Source organism: Pseudorasbora parva, chromosome 15, assembly GCF_024679245.1.
Source record: "Pseudorasbora parva isolate DD20220531a chromosome 15, ASM2467924v1, whole genome shotgun sequence".
Taxonomy (NCBI): Eukaryota; Metazoa; Chordata; class Actinopteri; order Cypriniformes; family Gobionidae; genus Pseudorasbora; species Pseudorasbora parva.
Genome location: NC_090186.1, coordinates 19,452,887 through 19,471,650, shown reverse-complemented (window position 1 = coordinate 19,471,650; position 18,764 = coordinate 19,452,887). Strand labels below are relative to the sequence as shown.

The following is an 18,764-nucleotide window of genomic DNA, read 5'->3' as shown; positions in this document are numbered from 1 at the left end:
TTATTTTTGATGATGGCGTTTTTTACCGGACATTGTAAATGTGTTGTACATATTATTGTAGGTAAAAATAAAGCATATTTCAATTTCAGTTTAGTCAAAGTGAGATATTCCATATTCCCAGTATAAATGCCCTTGCATTTTTAATATGTCTGGGTTTTCTGTTGCTAATTAACTTTTACTTTTTGCCTTTAAATTTTAATTTCTGAATGTCTTTGGAGCTCAAGACAAGCATTCCATTTTTGAAGCGTCCGACTTGTCCACCAAGCTCTCCGCTAGAGGAGGATTTACTTTTCTCAGTCCTGGGAAATCAAAAAGAAAAAAAATAGCAAAAGTTATCAGCACTCTACAAACTTTGTGGGAAAAATCCAGTTATTTCAATAAAAATTAGCACGATTTTGAGTTTCGCAAGAAGGCAAAAAGGTGCCCATGCAAATTTCACTTATGTTCACTGGTCACCCAAATTCGCCACATTGCCCCATTAATTGGTTTTAAAGTGCTTCATACATAACTACACTATTAACAAGACACTTTTTTATTGCAGAAATTTCACTAATATGCATTATAAGGGTCATGAGACACCAAGCCAATGGTCGGCCAACGTCACAAGTCAGTGCATGAAAACAAATGTGATGAAGGGGAGGAAAGCAGCATATTTTCATAACATGAGCTGTCTGGAATGAAGACAGTGCTCAATATATTTGATGTTCAAAATGGTAAGCAAGTGCTGCTTTGTTTAGTTTGTATATCTGCAGTCCTTGCTACATTGTATAGACAGTTATGTCCATACATGCAGTTTCAGAAAGCACATGCTACATGACCATCGCCCTCAGTCCAACTTTTTGGTCGAGACGCAGTTGATTGTGAGGTGACAACATAGTTTGGTTGTCGTTGCTAGTTCTTTAAAACTGGCTTGATGTGTCATGGTCTTAAAGGAACACTCCACCGTCTTTCCTAAATTTAGATATGTGGGCAAATGCATTTTTGTCTCAGTGCATACATTGTTTTAGTTTGGCAGGGTCACCGCTAGCTTAGCTTAGCATAATGAATGGAATCCTATGTATATCTGCCTAGGAAATTGCTTAGTCTTAATCTGCATCTGCAATCTGCATATTTTGTACTCGTGAATACGCAGGCCACAAGTAATTAGGTGGGTGTTTTTTATTTTTATTTTATTGCTTTTACTCGGGACATGCTAGCTGGATTCCATTCATTATGCTAAGCTAAGCTAGCGGTGACCCAGCCAAACTATAACAATGCATGCACTGAGACATAAATGCATTTGCCCACATATCTAAATATAGGGAAGAAGTTGAATAAGCCCTGTTTCTAAAAACGGTGGAGTGTTCCTTTAAGCTGGTGCTAATCAAGCATAAAAAAACTAATACCAATATAATTCAAATAAAAATATCAAATTAAGGTGTGCTCAAAACAAAAACAAACCTCGGTTTTCCTTCTTTCCTCCTTTTGTTCTGTGATTCCTGACAAAAGAACAACAGATGGAACGTTACATGCTGCAGATGAATCATATAATAACCATTCACTTTTTAATGTTGAACTTACGGATTTTGCTTCCTCTTTCTCTTTCATCTTCCGTTCTTTTATGTTTTGTTGATATACTTTGTAGTTAACATACTGCTTTTTAGGGGGCTATAAAAAAAAAAAAAAAAAAAAAAACACACACATAGGAAAGACATGAGTGTTGTAAAAATGTGCTGTTAACACTGTTAAAGGCATAGTTCACCCGAAAACAAAAATTCTGTCATTTGCTCATCCTCAGGTTTTTCAGAACCTGTATTTTGTAGAATGTGGGAAATCAAACAGTTGTTGGGCACCATTGACTTCTATAGTATGGGTGGAAATACTATAGAAGTCATTGGGGCCCATCGACTTTTTAAGTTACCGACATTCTTCAGAATATCTTCTTCAAAGAAACTCATACAGGTTTGGAACAACTGGAGGGTGATTAAATGATGACAGAATATTAATTTTTGGGTGAACTAAGTACGCAAACCCAGACACAAATGCTTTGCTAACCAGTATTATTGGCTGTAATAGTATATCATCATTGGCATCCTATTATAGTTTTTGTTAACATTTTGAATTCGATTCGATTCTATTTTAATTTTAGTTTAAAGGTAGGGTAGGCAATTTAGTTTTATAAACACTGTTATACTGGTTGAATCTCTTCATATCCTGATAGCAATCAATACTAGAAGTTGTAAAATTATTAAAACATGTACATATATCTTCTGTGGAAGTATTGGGACAAAAAAAATGTCTGAATCCACTCGGATTTAGGAGTTTCTATATGAACCATGTAATATCCCTGTTCACCTGCTATCCCTTGTGGCAATGCTATGTACTTGTGATGTGCTATGAATTACATTCTGAGACATTTCTGAACACAAAGCAGATAGAAGGGCTTTGAGTATGTTTCAGACCCACCAGTGCTGCATCTGATTATTGGATAAGTGTTTAACTCACTCTGGCTCCCAGCATGATGGCTCTTTCCTGCTCAAAGACCCTCTGCTGCTGCTTCTCATACCCTGACAGTCCAAAGCTGTGAACCTCAAACCGGGCCTGTGGACACACAACATGTTCATGGGACATTGAAGAAATAACTGGCTCATCACACTGTAAATGAGTTTAAGCCATGGACATTACTGACTTGTATACAAAAGCAGAATATCCCGTTATAAAAGGAGAACAAGAGACTCAACTCACAACCAATTTCAAACACTACAAAAGAGACATAAGCAAAACCCATGAGGCAAGTTAAAGGTGAGTCAACTAACCGTTCACCCAAAAATGAAATTGATGTCATTAATGACCCCCTCCTAATGTCGTTCCACACCCATAAGACCTCCGTTCATCTTCAGAACAAAGCCTGCAGTCTCCCTCTCAGAAACAGAAGCTTTCGCACCTCGATTGCCCCCCGGTGACCAGTCCAGGAATAGCCGCCCCTCTGTGATTTCTAATGGACGCGAGGCAAACTAAACAATAAAATTACACTTCAAATAATTTTTTCCCCAAAGTTAGTTTATGTCATTGAAGGCAGTTATAATCACAATGATTTCATTTCAAGTGTTCGTTTTTAAAATAAGTTTAGTTTTAGTTAGTTATCTGACGCTTTAAAAACGGGGCGTGTGACGTCATGATTGACAGCTGAGATCGACGTCTTCTGAGTGAAGTTGTCACTGAGGCACTAATGGACTTTTTTTTCTGAATTTTTGAGGGCAGATTGGAGCTTTAGCTTTAATTTCTACATTTCCATAACTGTTTATTTCACACCAACATAATTAATTGTTCTGCATCTGCGAGAGTGTGGGCGGGCTTTTGATATCGGGGCTGTACTTCCTGCTCTCTACTGCGCAACTCCGGTCCGGAAATCTCTACTGCGCAGACTCGGTCCCAAGATGTCAGCGCTGTGCAGGCCGCCTGAAAGCTTCAAATATGGCAAGCGGAAACGGATGATGTCGAGTCGTCCATATATTTTTTTGCGGTCTATGTTCGGAACACAGTTTAAGATATTTTATATTTAGTCTGAGAGCGTATGGAAGTGTATGCACACTATACTGTCCATGTCCAGAAAGGGAATAAAACAGTTGCATACGCATACACTTGCATACGCTCTCGGACTAAATATAAAATATCTTAAAGGGGGGGTGAAACACTCAGTTTCAGTCAATCTCATGTCAATCTTGAGTACCTATAAGAGTAGTATTGCATCCTTCATCTCCCCAAAAAGTCTTTAGTTTTATTATATTTATAAAAGAAATAAAGGCTGTACCGAGTCTTTCCGGAAAAAAAACGAGCGCCTGGAGGCGTATCGTGTGGGCGGAGCTAAATAATGACAAGTGCGCACAAAGCGGTGACGTCCTCAAACGTGGAGAAACCCATGGCTATCGATCAGATTCAGCTAATACAGATAATGATCCAGAATCAGATTCGGAGGCTGAAATAAATTGAACAGGAGAAACGGTAACATCAGGACGTCCGTCTCTGTGGTATGTACTGTATTTAGTGGTAAAACAACATTTGTGTGTGTTTACTCGCAGTTTATGAGGACATGATTTATGGACTATTGTATTCGACTAAACATTAGCAGTAGCAAGCAAAACGGTTTTACACGTCAGACTAGCGTAACGTTATATAGAACAACAATGGAGTAACCGTTAGCGCATTTGAATGACGAAGCACACGATCGTGTCGTTTACTGATGTTTACTCACGCGACGATAGCCAACAACATAGACATTTGAAGCAGTTTTACTCACCGCCTGCTTCCAAAGCACAACCGTGAATCTTTATCGCTGGGACCGCTCCGTCAAAAACACACTTCTTTGGTATGATTTGGTGAAGCCCTGTGACAGCAGTGACCGTGGAGATCCGCGATGTTGTGAAGCTTCCCGTCATTTCTGCGTTTAAATCGGTTCAAATGCAGCGCTGCATTCCCGGAATGCTGTGCTGAAGCGTTGAAGTCGCTTGATGTCTCTCATAGGAATAAAGTGGCGCACGGTGCGGACTATAACGACATAAGTGTTCACGGACGACTGGATCTGCAGCTGAGAGAGTGTTTATGGGCGTGCATTTCCTCTCTCGCTCTAGTCACGCGCACGCACCCTACCGGGAGAAGAGCCCGTATGGCCCATACAAGGACCTTCCGCTCTATCGAAGTCAAGCCAACCCATACTCGAAAAAACTCTCCGAAACTTGTGAGAAACCGGAAGGAGTATTTTTGACACAGAAATACTCCATCAAACGTCCAACATTAGTTTTTGAAACTTTGTCTATGTTTAGGATGGGAATCCAAGTCTTTAACAGTGTAAAAAGCTCAGAATGCATGAAACTGCAAAATGCAGAATGCATTTTATTTTGTGGTGGTCACTTCCATAAATTTGCAAGTTAATTGTTCTCAGTTCTCGTTAATATTCAACGAGCTAAGATGCTTAACTCTGATTGGCTAACAGCTAGCTAATGAGAGCCTGGATATCAGCACCCTTTACCCAGCGCAAAAAGAGAGCAACATTGTTTACCATCATCTGGAATCGCTGCAGAAATGGCTTCTTCAGGTATATTGCCATTTATATATGATGTTCAGCCATCCTTGCTGTTTACGAAAACTGCCACTGAGCTAGACCAAATCTGTGGGCGCGGTCTCAACTGGGCGAGCTCATGAATAGAAATGAGCTCAGGCAACGACACGTCAGACTGACCAGCTTTGGTAAATGGCCTGATTTCTCTGCTTATTTCTTTTCAGTGGCTAAAGCTGACAGAGGAGGTGGATGATGATGATTTTCACACCCACAACAAACATATATGGACCTAACATATTTACAAAAAAAAAAAAAAAACGTAAAAATGGTTTTGTGTGGCAGAGCACCTTTAAATAGACCTACTGTAGTCTGCATTAAAAAATGTAAAGCACTGTTTATTTCACTTGAATCTTTCTTATATAGTACTCATTGTATTGTTTGCATCTTTGCTTTTTTTTATAACAAATATAAAATTAAATAACTATATTGTGATTATACATTTATATTTAAAAATATATATTAAATCACATATCATGAAATAAGAATTTGGTCATATCAGTTAAAATGATTGATAACGTGATTGATGCAAACATCTCTATACGTTTACACTGTGGCTTTTAACTAGTATATGTTCCCATTGAATGAAAAATTGAATTAACCTTGCCATGGCGAAATAATAAGAGTTCAGTACATGGACATCACATACTGTGAGTCTCAAACACCACTGCCTCCTACTTCTTATGTAAATCTTGTGAATCCACAGGGTATATACAGCAATCCTTAAGTTAAATTTACTACTTTTTAATACCTTTTTTACTACCTTCAGAATATTTTTTAAAACCATCACGACACTGAATTGCAAGTGTTAATCAGCGACCTTTCTATTATTTACACAGATTTTGACATATATAACAAACAAAAAAGAATAGATTTAGAATCGACACCAGGAGGAAATCTGTTATAAGTTATCATTCAGACACAGTAAAATACATCTCAACATTCACAAAAGTTGGTTGAGGAGAAGCATTACTGAATACACATTTGATTTCAATTAATAATTGGTAATTCAGCAATTAAATTATTTAGTGTTTTTTTCCCAACAACAAAACCTGAGCCAAATATTACATTTCTATAACTGTGATAAGTTGTTGAATTAAACAAAATACTAAAAACTAGTCAATCGATTAAAAACTTTAACTAGATTAATCACACATTTTTTCTGTGATTAATCGCAATAAAACAAGTTTTTGTACGTTTTTAATATAATAATTTCACAGTTAATCAAATTAATGTAGAAACAACATAAAGACAGTATATTTTAAATACTTGTTTAAATGGCATCTTTTTATGAATGAAGGCCAGTATTACTGATATCAATACAGTTACTGATTTTTTTTTTTACATTCATTATTAGGATTTCAAAAATATAACAGTTTTTAATTTAAGTAAACTTAAAACAATGCTAACATAAATCCATAACAAATGTCATGTTTATTCCAGCCCTTCCTGTCTTAACAGTAAGGAAATATACAGAAATTTAATACAGTTATCAAAGTTATATGTAGTCTGCACTGCATAAACTATAAATTAAATAGTTAATCCTTATTAAAGCTACAAAAGTTATTTAGTCAAGCGCAGCGAGTCATTTTCTCTGTTCCCTTTGTTCTTTAACTTTACTGACAGGAAGCTTTATTGGCTGCGGTCCCTTTAAGAGCAGACAGACACGCGGATCTATGGATCGCGCCTCATTCTCTCACAACTCTTTGTTCATTTTAGACTATATATATATACATCGTTTAAGATTGCTCTTATGAGGATAGTCGTTGAAGATATGCCTTGAAGCAAGTCTAAAATAAAACGTAAGCCAGCCACTTCTGTTGAGCGCGCTGTGCTCTGAGATGATGCCGAACGACCACTGAATATGACGTCAGCATCAAACATACGTTGAGACGGAGACGAAAGATCATTGATTATGTGCCCAGATATGCTGAAGCCCATATTTAAACGAACTAACGCGAACGCAGATAGAATTTCAATATAATAGGACACCTGATAGTCTGAAAAAATAATACCTAATTTGGAAAAAAATAATACCTCTGAGGCCAAATTTAACACTTTTAATGGCCTTAAATTTGACAATTTTGATTTATCACTTTTTAATACTTTTTAAAACCCCGCGGACACCCTGATCCATAACACACCGGTAAAAAAAGTGCTTCTCAACATAAACCCAACAGTGACGCAAGTGTTGGGGATCATTTAATATAATATAATTTAATAATATGCACGCCCCAAACATTTGCATCTGTCCAAACCATAGACCGTAAAAAAATATGGACGACTCGACATCATCCGTTTCCACTTGCCATATTTGAAGCTTTCAGGCAGCCTTGCACGGCGCGGACATCTTGGGACCGAGTCTGCGCAGTAGCGATTTCGGGACCGGAGTTGCGCAGTAGAGCGCAGGAAGTAGAGCAGGAAGTACAGTCGCGATATCAAAAGCCCGCCCACACTCTCGCAGATGCAGAACAATTAATTATGTTGGTGTGAAATAAACAGTTATGGAAATGTAGAAATTAAAGCTAAAGCTCTAATCTGCTCCCAAAAATTCCGGAAAAAGTCCGTTAGTGCCTCAGTGACAACTTCACTCAGAGAAGCCGTCAGTCTCAGCTGTCAATCATGACGTCACACCCCCCGTTTTTATAGCATCAAATAACTAACTCAAACTAAACTTATTTTTAAAACGAACACCTGAAATGAAATCATCGTGATGATAACTGCCTTCAGTGACATACACTACCTTTGGGGGAAAATTTTTGAAGTGTAATTTTATTATTTAGTTTGCCTCGCGTCCATTAGAAAACACAGAGGGGCGGCTATACTGGGACCGGTCACCGGGGGGCGATCGAGGCGCGAAAGCTTCAGTAAATGAGAGGGAGACTGCAGGCTTGGTCCAAACATGTGCATTGTCAGGCAGAAATGGGAGTGAATCATCAAAAGCTGCTTACATGGAGACACTTCATGTTCCAGGCTGTTCAGGAGACCTGAGGACTTTTCTACCCTTCCCACATATAAAAAATGTCAACAGTCATGGTTGATGTTTATAATCCGATACCACAACAATTTAATTCAAGATCGTTCGTTTGTTCGGCCCATTTCAAGCAAGCTTCGCTCAGCGACTTAAACTGAACAAAAGTGGCAATTACAACTGTATTCCTGCAAGCAGCAAGTAGCAATTTTATCCACTTATTGACTGCTTAAACAATTTCTGATTAAATTGAAAGTTTCTTAGAGAGACAGCATTGTCTAGATAACGCAAGATCCTAGTACGATTATTTTTTCGATAAGTCGACTAATCTAACCATTTTTTTTTTTTACCCTTTGAAATTTTTTACAATTCTGTGGCACCCCCTCGCATAAGTTACGCTAGAGGTGTACAGACCAAGGTTATTATAGTTTTGCTTTTTGAAATTAGTTTTTATTTTATCGTTTTCAATTTTGCTACAAATTTCAGTTTAGTTTTAGTTAGTTTTACAAATGGTTTTGCTAGTTTTAGTTTAGTTTTTATTTTGCAAATACATTTCTATTTAGTTTTTATTTATTTAGTTTCAGTTTTAGTAATTATAGTTTAGCAGATTTACCATAATGAAGTGTAGAGTTTAATCTTACTAAACATCCTTAAGTGAAATAACTTGATAAACAAGCATTATTGTTTATACCCAGGACGGTAATACAAAACATGCATAAAGTTGGGTCTTCACCTTTGAGCAAAAAAGCTTGAGTCAAACTATGAAACAACGATCTGGAGATTAAAAATTAAATAAATTATGCAATGTAAAATATATAAGTAAAAATTATATATTCCAGACAAACTCATTCATAGCAAAGATGAAATATTGTTAAACAATTAAAAGCTTATTTTAATTTCTTCAGTAGTACAATGTAGGCTAGCAGTGTAAGACCACAGCTAAAGTCATCTGAATACAGCCAACACACACTGTTGTGCTCTGTGTGTGTGTGTGTGTGTGTGTGTGTGTGTGTGTGTTTGTTGTGCTATAATTGTAAAGGGGACCAATGTCCTCACTTATCTAGTAAAATATTATGATAACTGACTAGTGAGGACATTTGACGGGTCCTCAATAGTTAAAAAGGCTTATAAATCGGCCAAAACATGTTTTTATTTAAATCTATTGTTTTGCATGTTCTTGGGATGGGTAGGTTTAGGGATAGGGTTAGGGGATATAAAATATCATTAACCTGATATAAAATCAATGGAAGTCCATGCAATGTCCTCACTTATATAGTGAAACTAACGTGTGTGTATGTGTGTCCTGGTATTCCCTACTTTGTGGGGAAATGTCTCCACACAGATAATTTTATTAGTAGTAAATGAATATGAAAACACCTTTGAGCCTGTCAATATTATGCAAACATGAAATCTCAAACGCACAGTAGGCTAGTACTTGCTACTATAGTTGCTGACTTTTGCGCCTGCGTCTCTCGTCGCGTAATAAACGGCATTCTAAAACAGTGAGCTTAAGTTAAAAGAAGTTCAACGTGCATCTCATTACCTTGTGTTATTTCCCATTTCACTGCCACGGACGCATTGATTAATTGTGAACTGCCGTTTAGGACTAGCCATGTGTTGCCTGTCTGCACGCGTCCGTCACAGGACAGCGGTAATCTCCTCAGATGACTTCACGTGCAGTAGCGCAATATTCAGACACCCCCCCCAAACGCCACAGTCAGATTTTCCACCACAGTAAAAAGTCTTATTAATAACGAAAACGAATATTTATTTTTGCTAATTATTATTTTATTTCAGTTAGTTTTTTAGTAAGAGTAGTTAGTTTCGTTTAGTTTTAGTTTTTTATTTATTCAGATTTTTTAATTTTATTTCAGTTTACGAAAATGTTTTTTGACTAATAGTTTTAGTCTTAGTTTCAGTTTTCGTTTACGAAAATAACCTTGGTACAGACTGCTCACGGTTCGATCTGTATCACAGTTTTGGGTTCACGTTTCAATACAGTTTGGTATTTGCTATGTTCAGGGGAAAAGGGACTACTGTCAAATGAAAAAAGAAAATAAGAGCAAATAACTTAAATAGAAGCAGCAGCACAAATAAATACTATTGAGCAAAGATGAGAATAAAATAAAAAATGCTTTTAAGGTTTTTCAGGTAGGTCTAACATTAGTTTTAGGTAGTGAAATGGAATAAAGTAATCAAATGTAAAATAATGGCATATTTAACTGTTTAAATTAAAAAATGTATCCTTATTAAACTTACAAAAGCTATTCAATCAAGAGCAGTGAGTGATGTCTTTATCTTTTGTTTGACATTAAACAGACAGCAGTAAAGGCTACTGCCCCTTTAAGACCCAAGGATAGTATTTTCTGTATAAAGTTCACTTAAAGGCTTAGTTCACCCAAAAAAGAAAATTATGAAGGCCTTTCTGAAGCCTTTCTCAGCCATCAGCTTTCAACTAAAATATCTTCCTTTGTGTTCCGAAGATAAACGGAGGTCTTATGGGTGTCTAACGACATGAGGGTGAGTAATTAATGAAATCATTTTCATTTTTGGGTGAACTAACCCTTTAAGGCATATACAGAGTAGGCTATGACATTTTGACGTACTTTTTGTGTGAGTTTGTCCGTTTAAGCACAGGATTTGAAAGATAACTCAATATTTGCGCGCTTTGGGACGAGTGCACAGAGATCTTCTCATTCGCGTCTCCTGGCTACAAGGGGGTGATGACGGTGAAAATGACTGCTCATATTCGGACGTACGGCAGCACTCGCATGCGTTTTACAAAGTTTACAAAGAGAGACCGTTTTGCACACGTTTTTCTTTTATTATCGCTGTTGTAATGTATAACTGAGGAGCCAGCACGTGTATCCATCGACAGAAACATACATAACGCATTATTTCCAAGATACAACCCATATTAAAGATGCGTCATCAGGTGTGAGATGAACCGCCTCGTAAGTGCGTCCCGGGACCTTTTACTCGGGATCCCGGTTGGGAAACACTGGTCTGTATTGATTGACACAGCGCTGGTTTGTTTAGAACTATAATAAGCATTGTGACGGCGCGCTGCCGCGTGATGAAGGCGTGTCTCAACCCTGTTATTCAACTGCTCTGGTTTTAAAAGCTATGTCACACTGAATGCGCCAAAATGCAATAAAACTTGTTTAAGATTTACGGTCGAATGCAACGCTCCGAGTGTGTGTGTGAGTGAGTAAGAGGGCGGGGAGAGAGAACTTAAGGAAATGCAGCTAAACGAATATGCGTGCGTCTTTTAAATAGCGTAAAAATGAATGAATGATGAAACAATATGTGGCGGCCGGTGTCATGACAAATCCTGTCCCCCTGTGAAATCGTGTCCGCTGGTAGCGGTTTTAAATGCCTGATCAAAAGTTGTTATACATGGTTCTGGACAATCAATTGTTTAAAAATAACTAAATAATAAACTAATAAACTATGAATTCATTGCCATACTAAGTACACACGCAAAACATTTATTTGAAATATGTAATTGATTGCTATAATGGGAGCAAAAACATGTTCTGAAATATATACTTATATAAGCACTTATAGCTTCAGTTATATACTACTAATATATGAAACATATGCTTTGCAAGACATTAAAGACTAGTTTAACACAATTTAAACAGCAAAAATCAAAATGCGATTGTGTAAGAATTGTAATCAGGCTCTGAACAGATTACCTATTAAAATTTATTTCAGCCAATAGAATCGCTCTGGGGGTCCTTGCGGACACGATTTCACAGGGGGACAGGATTTGTCATGACACTGGTATTGATTATGTGGTGGTCCGCCACAAATTAGTCTATGTGTGGGAAACACTGTTTGGCCTCTGTTTAAAGTAGGCCTATTCCCATACTTTTGATATTCGTGGTCTAGGTTTTTGTGATAGAGCAGAAGCCAACATTACGCGAGATGAATGTGTGATGCGACGCATTTCATGAACGTCAACATATTACATACCCTCGTTGCAGCACTACACCACAACGTCCAATAGGAAAATTAAACTGCAGTAGCCACCGTTCAACCTTAAGAGGGCAGCACTAAGACGTTTTTACACCATATATTATAGAATTAAAACACTTTATACCCAAATGTCAAAACATTTACTCTAATCAATAAACAGCATTAATAAAGCCCCAGTCTTGCAGATCATTAACTAAAAAAAGTTGGTTTAGGGTTTAGTTACCCTTTAAGCAGAACATCTCAAATGGAGATTGATAAAATGCAGCTTACTTGTTTATTGGCGTTTTCAGTTCACCGGCGCTCACGTGCATATGGTTGCCAGATTGGACATGTTTAGGTAAATACCCGGATGCATACAGGTTTTTTTTCACAGAAAAGCTCTGTTTGGGGGATTTGATTACTGAAATCTGGCAACCGCACTAACGCAAGTGAATGCGAGAACCTGTAAAACTGTATCTGGACAATTTTCGCCCTTAAATAAGCCACATACCCTCTATGTAGATATCAGAGAACAATTTAACATATACTGTTTCAAATCATTCTAGGGCACCTTTAAAAATAAATAACCAGGGGAAAGAATAGTTGAGGTATTTTAGTCAGGATTCGTATCGAGGTCATCATTTTAAACACTAATTGGGACAGGCCCAAAGACTTCAGTGAAATGCTAAAGGAACTAAATTGTCAGCAGGATTAAAGAAGGACATTTCCTTATAGCGAGGAAGTTGCCTATTTTTTGGTACCATTATGCCTTTTGTGAATTTTCATTGACTACATAACCATCTGACTAGGTTTTGAAAAATCTCACCTTTTCTATCGTTAGTTTCTCATCTGAGACTTTTTTCTTCTTTTCTTTGACATCGGGAGCCTGAGGATGAAAAACAGTTCAGAAGGATGAAAAACCGATGAGACAGATGAAACATATGAGAATGTGAATGCAGTTGCAGTCAACTGTTGCTTTTTGTAGGGTCCATTCATTATTTCATGCACATACTTCTTAAAATACAAAGCCTCTGAATTCCCATGAGCACTTGAGCTAGACATGGATTTACCCAGAAGATAAAGCAGCAGTTGACAGCAGTTAGCTCCTGCTGGAATATGTTACTTATGGAAGTTTGTTTCTGTAATTGCACAATTCAGGTTTTTTTTCTGAACCCGTTATTGCAAGTTTACATCTCGCAAATCTGTTTTATTTGTTTCTGCCATGGAATAAGAAGATACAAAGTCGGAATTGTGAGATAAAAAGTTACCTTTTTTAATTCTGTGACAGAAACAAGGGTGACACTTTAAAATAAGGTTTCATTAGTTAACATTAGTCAATTTATTAACTAACATGAACTTACCATGAACATTACATTTGTTACTGTATTTGTTCATCTTTGTTAAGGTTAGTTAAAGGGTTACTCTACTTTGTATCAGTAGAAACCCTCGAGTACATTCGAATGATCTTGCTCCACCCCCTCATATCCCCCTGAGATGAGAGATTTATGCATTTATTTCTGGAAAATTCTCTTCAATGACGCAAATTGACGATATTTGCGTCATCTGAGAATTTTTTTGGCCAGAGGCTAAAGACTACAGCCAGCAGAGGGAGCCATTTCCACGTTTTCAACTCGCACATGGGGGATGGGAGATCACACTCACAGCTCAGTCTGCAGCCTCAGGCATTCATGGAAACGGAGCTAAGTGGAGAAAGTGTTTCAGCTTCTCAAATTAATTCCTATGAAAGTTAAGCTTCCAAAGGCATGAACTGAAAACGCGCCAGACTGAACACTCACTGTGAAAGACTTTTTCTGAAAAGAAAAGGTTTTTCGGCTCTGTTTTTATTGCAATACTCTTTCTTTTTTTTTTACTTAAAAGACTTGAAAACCCTTACTTAAACTTAAAACTTTACCAAAAATAACCCCTGTACTCATTCCCAGCGTATTGTATAATATAAAATAAATATATATAAAGATTTACAGTGGCAGTTTAGAGATGTACAGTAGCATTTAAGTATAACATTGAATTAATAAATGTATGCTTAAATTAAAACAACAGTCTTCAATATAAAACATTTATTAAAAGCTACTGTATTAAAGGTCTTTTTTTATTTTATTAACATTTTAGAAGTGAACTGTCTCTTTAAAGACAAGCGATTCACTAGGCTGCTGCTGTCAATTGAAGACCTGCTCGCATCTCATATATAGACCCATGCGATTTTACTTTCACTTCAGACATAACCGACTGTGTCTATATGTTAACCTTGTGTGTATTTGACAGTATTAGTGCAGTAAGACTGTCCAGTAATCATGTGTGTTTGACAGACGTTTAGGGCGCGCGCTCATAGCAAAACAGTGCATGCATTGAACAGTCCGTGCCTTGCCGGTTAAACATTTTGAATGAAACGTTTACCTGGCAAGGCTTTAAAATGCAGGTAAACAACCCTTAACTTTAGTGCATATGATTAGATATTTGCTCAAATCAGCACGTAGACTCACAGGCACACTCAAACAGAGCCAAAATAAACTGAGAGGAATATTTCAAACGGAGGGAAATGGAAATAATTAATTAGGCAAAACCAGGAAAAATAAATAAATAAATAAATAAATATTCACCAGCGCGTATTGAACCGTGAATGCCGTACCGAACGGTTCAATATTATATTGAGTTTTGTGACATCCCTACAATACATAATTAAAATGTAAGTACTCTGAAAAGGAGAGTATAAAAATTGAGTGACTCTAGACTTTTTAATCTGCAATAAACACCCCTCATTATTTTCGTTCGGGACAAACAAGTGATTGGCTTGGACGACTGTCACTCTCTCACTACCATGGTTACCACCCCTTTGTTACAGGATCTGCCCACATTTATTTATATATATAATTATTTACAATATTTTTTTGCAATTATTAATATGCAATTAATGTAGATCTTTAACCAGACACACATTTTTCACTAGGGCTCTTAACAGTATGACTTATGTAGTGTATATATATAGAGTGCTGCAGGAATGACATTTTTGTAGGCTAGCTAGTAACTAACCGTGCGTTCACACCAACGCCAGCGAGAGCGTCAAAATGCGCTCGGGCTGCCATGCCAACGACGCTGTAGAAAGCTTTGTGGACTTGCTGCCGCTCTGACGTAGATCGAATGCTTGGTCTTTTTTAAAAATGTGTTTACAGGGGCCGCAAAGCAAACAAGCATGTTGATGGGCAGACTGACCACAAAAAGGGTATAAATTAACCTCATGAAATCGTTTAAATGTGAAAGTAAGAATGAATTGCATTCCCGCTGAAGAACGAGTGTTCTAGCACCTATAAAATAGTGTTACGTGACTTCTTAACAAATTACAATACACATCACTACGAATGATCACATCACAAATGATAGGAAAACCCGCTAAGGAATGATCAACTTGTCTTACATTTTGCTTGGGAACTGATGTGGTCGGAACCAAAGTTTACAGGCCTGCGTTCTCGGGATTTCTCTCCTTGACCTTGACGCTCTCGTTGCCAGCGGTGTGAACGCACAGTAACAAATTAGCATTGTTTAGCCCTTCTGTTTAGGTCTCAAATAAGGTCTGTAGTGAATGCACAATATTCTCGTTTCACAATTTATTTTATGACAAAATACATAAAAAACGTTTACTTGCTAACAAGTGGTTAAATGCTAAATGGGACTACAGAGGATGTCGGGGACATTAAACATCGAAAAGGTAAACTTATCTACTAACTAGTCTGCTTTTACAGGCATGTAGGGTTTATAATTGCACTCTTGCACTATTCTCTAACTAATTATTTGTAAATAAAGTTGCCTTAAACATAATAGGTATGGCTGTGGTGTAGTCTGTTTATTAGCTTTCATTTTGGGAATTGTATTTAGACTGAAAAAAAATCATAAACGTTGTGTTCATTTGTGAAGATTATATATGTTTTTATGGTTGTCAATGAATGGGATGCCATAAATATAATTTTGGCTTTAATAAGATTTCCCCAATAAAGAGGCAAGAATGAACCTGCTGTCCTCCATGATTCCTGTTCTTTCAGACAACAAAGCACTTGATTGCCACTCCAAAAGCCACCGCTACCGAATCACTTTTACTTTCCCACCACCGCGTTCATCTTCATAAAATCAGTTCAGTTAGGGAACAGACACTACAATTAAAAACTGAACGTGTCTGTTCAATATATTGAGATTTAGGTAAACTCGTCCACACTCGCGGCAGTATTTCTCAGTGCGCGTTCAGTCTGGCGCGTTTTCAGTTCATGCCTTTGGAAGATTAACTTTCATAGGAATTAACTTGAGAAGATAAAATACTCACTTTGCTCTGCCGAACTGAGCTGTGAGTGCGACCACATCCCCCATGTGCGAGTTGAAAAATGCGGAAACAGCTCTCTCTACTGGCTGTAGTCTTTAGCGTCTGGCCAAACATTTTACAGATGACGCAAATCGACGATATTTGCGTCACCGGAGTAATTTTTCCAGAAATAAAATGCATAAGTCTCTCGTCTCAAGGGGATATGAGAGGGGGGAGTATGATCATTCGAATATACTCCAGGGTTTCTACTGATACAAAGCCATATGCTAATCACTGAAGTAACCCTTTAAGCAAAGAGGCAGATCATATAGTTCTGAGGCTGCATGTTCTTCTTACCTTTTTCCCTAGTTCAACAGGCTTTGATAATTTGTTCTTCTTCAGAGGATTGATAAATGTAACAACTTCCACATTGGATTTTTTAGTTCCAGATAGTATGTTTTCATCACATACTGTTGAGTTTGTCATGGGCTGCTCTGAGCCTGTGTCATGTTCGACAGGATCTGTGTTTTCCTCAGAATTGATCTCATCTTTAGCAAAGTTCTTCTTCCTTTTCTGAGATTTCTTGAATCTTTTGTGGTCTCCATCACCTAAAACATGAAACATTACAACAAATATGATAGCCAGTATTAATAGTGGCATTAGCATACATAGATTGTATGACTATATTAATTGTGTGCAAATTTTACTGAATGCATAGGATACCAAAAATAACATTTCCCAAAGTGCATAGTGTGTAATACAGTGTCCCACAATGCATAGCATTTCCAAATTAGTTGGAATAAATAACAACCTATTATTTCTTTTTATTTATTGACTACTCTTCACACAGAAGGCAATTATACAGTGTTAGGATTACTATTGTTTTAAATGTTTATCAATGCATACTAAGTACTTTTTTAGTAATTATTTTGGAATATACAGTCAAATAAAAATTTATTCAGACACCAACTTCAACATTTCCTCACATTATCACAGATTATTCATTATAGTTTAGAAAAATGGTCATAAAATATGACAAAAACTAATCAACAAATTCATCTTGATAATGTCTGATAACTTTGTTAGAAAGTTATATAATGGATTACAATCAACCAATCAGCTGTTAAATTTAAGTCCACCAATTACCTGTGAGCAATGCTTCATTTTGTTCTGTCTGTGGTGTAAAAGGTCGCAGTAGCAATTAAAGACAAAAAAAACAATTAAGTAAAACACAGTCAGGTGAAAGTGTGATCCCAATGTTTTATCAATTTAACTGGTAGTCCACTGTATGAAGAATTTTTGGGTATAATATGCCAGTTTATTTGCTATACTAACTTACATAAAATAACTATAGTGTCCTGCACCCACTAGTAAATGATATCGGGTGTCTGAATATTTAGTTTTGACTGTACGTGCACACGCGCGCGCGCGCACGCACACACACACACACAGACAGACACAGACAGAGACACACACACACACACACACACACACACACACACACCACTTTATGCAGAACTAGTGTTCACACACTAACGTTACACAACACATAGGGTGAAGTTATCACATGGCGCTATTACTGGCGTCAATCAGCATCTGCAAAAGAGCAGTAAATGTGTGTGTTAGCCAAAACATTGACTCTTACCGAAATCATACAATTTGTCCAGAACTTGGTCGAGGAAAAAACGATCATCATCCACCTCTCCGCTGTGTTGATCTCTTGTTACGCTCATTTTTTTGAAAACCTTGCTGTCGTGTGTTTCACGTGCGTGCATCATGCACGCGAATTGTCCTTCCTCACTTTCCGTCAATCTGTTCTTCGTCCCGGAAGTAACAATTTTGACACCGCCCATGAGAAGGAAGAACTTCTAACTTCTATCGAAAAGCGGCTGTTTTCCGCTAGTGGGCGCGTTGAGGTTCAGACAACTTAGACCTCCATTAAATCGCATTAAAATCTCACGGCGGTTTCGTCTTAATTGAGAGAGTTGTAAGATACAAAGTATAATCTTTTAAATCTATTACTTTCAAAAAGTGTTACCTGTAATACAATTTCGTACAGATTGTTCAAATAAAGAGATTAAATGAAAACAGCAATCTAACGTTAGTCATCACAAACGTCAGTGATTGGCCTATCCGAATAGCGTTGAGAAATGTAAATGGTACCATGTGTGTATATATTTTGCGAAATGTTATAGATATTATAAGATAATTCATCCGTTTTGCCTATTTCAGAAAAGCTCTGTAAAAAGCTCACTCTCCAAAAACTGATCAATTAACCCTAAACCAGCAAACTCAAACTCACAAAATGAGTAGAGGGCATTTCTTCGAAATCTGGCAGTTTAGTCAATCAGCTTTCGATTAGTTTTTGTTGCTGTTTACTAAAGACTGTAAAGAGAGGCGATTTCACGGTGATTTACGTAATATGAATATTTCACGTG

The 18,764-nt window shown here is 37.2% G+C and overlaps 1 protein-coding gene across 1 annotated transcript; it reads right to left on the bottom strand.

Moving 5' to 3' along the window:
- Nucleotides 1–32: 32 nt before the first annotated feature.
- Nucleotides 33–18,173, bottom strand: c15h1orf131 (chromosome 15 C1orf131 homolog). The gene is made up of 7 exons (XM_067417297.1): nucleotides 17,972–18,173; nucleotides 16,684–16,934; nucleotides 12,853–12,912; nucleotides 2,485–2,580; nucleotides 1,561–1,647; nucleotides 1,441–1,478; nucleotides 33–299 (listed from the first exon to the last, which is right to left on the bottom strand). Exons 1-7 carry the CDS (start codon nucleotides 18,102–18,104, stop codon nucleotides 176–178), a joined length of 789 nt encoding a protein of 262 aa, XP_067273398.1. The 5' UTR covers nucleotides 18,105–18,173; the 3' UTR covers nucleotides 33–175.
- Nucleotides 18,174–18,764: the final 591 nt, after the last annotated feature.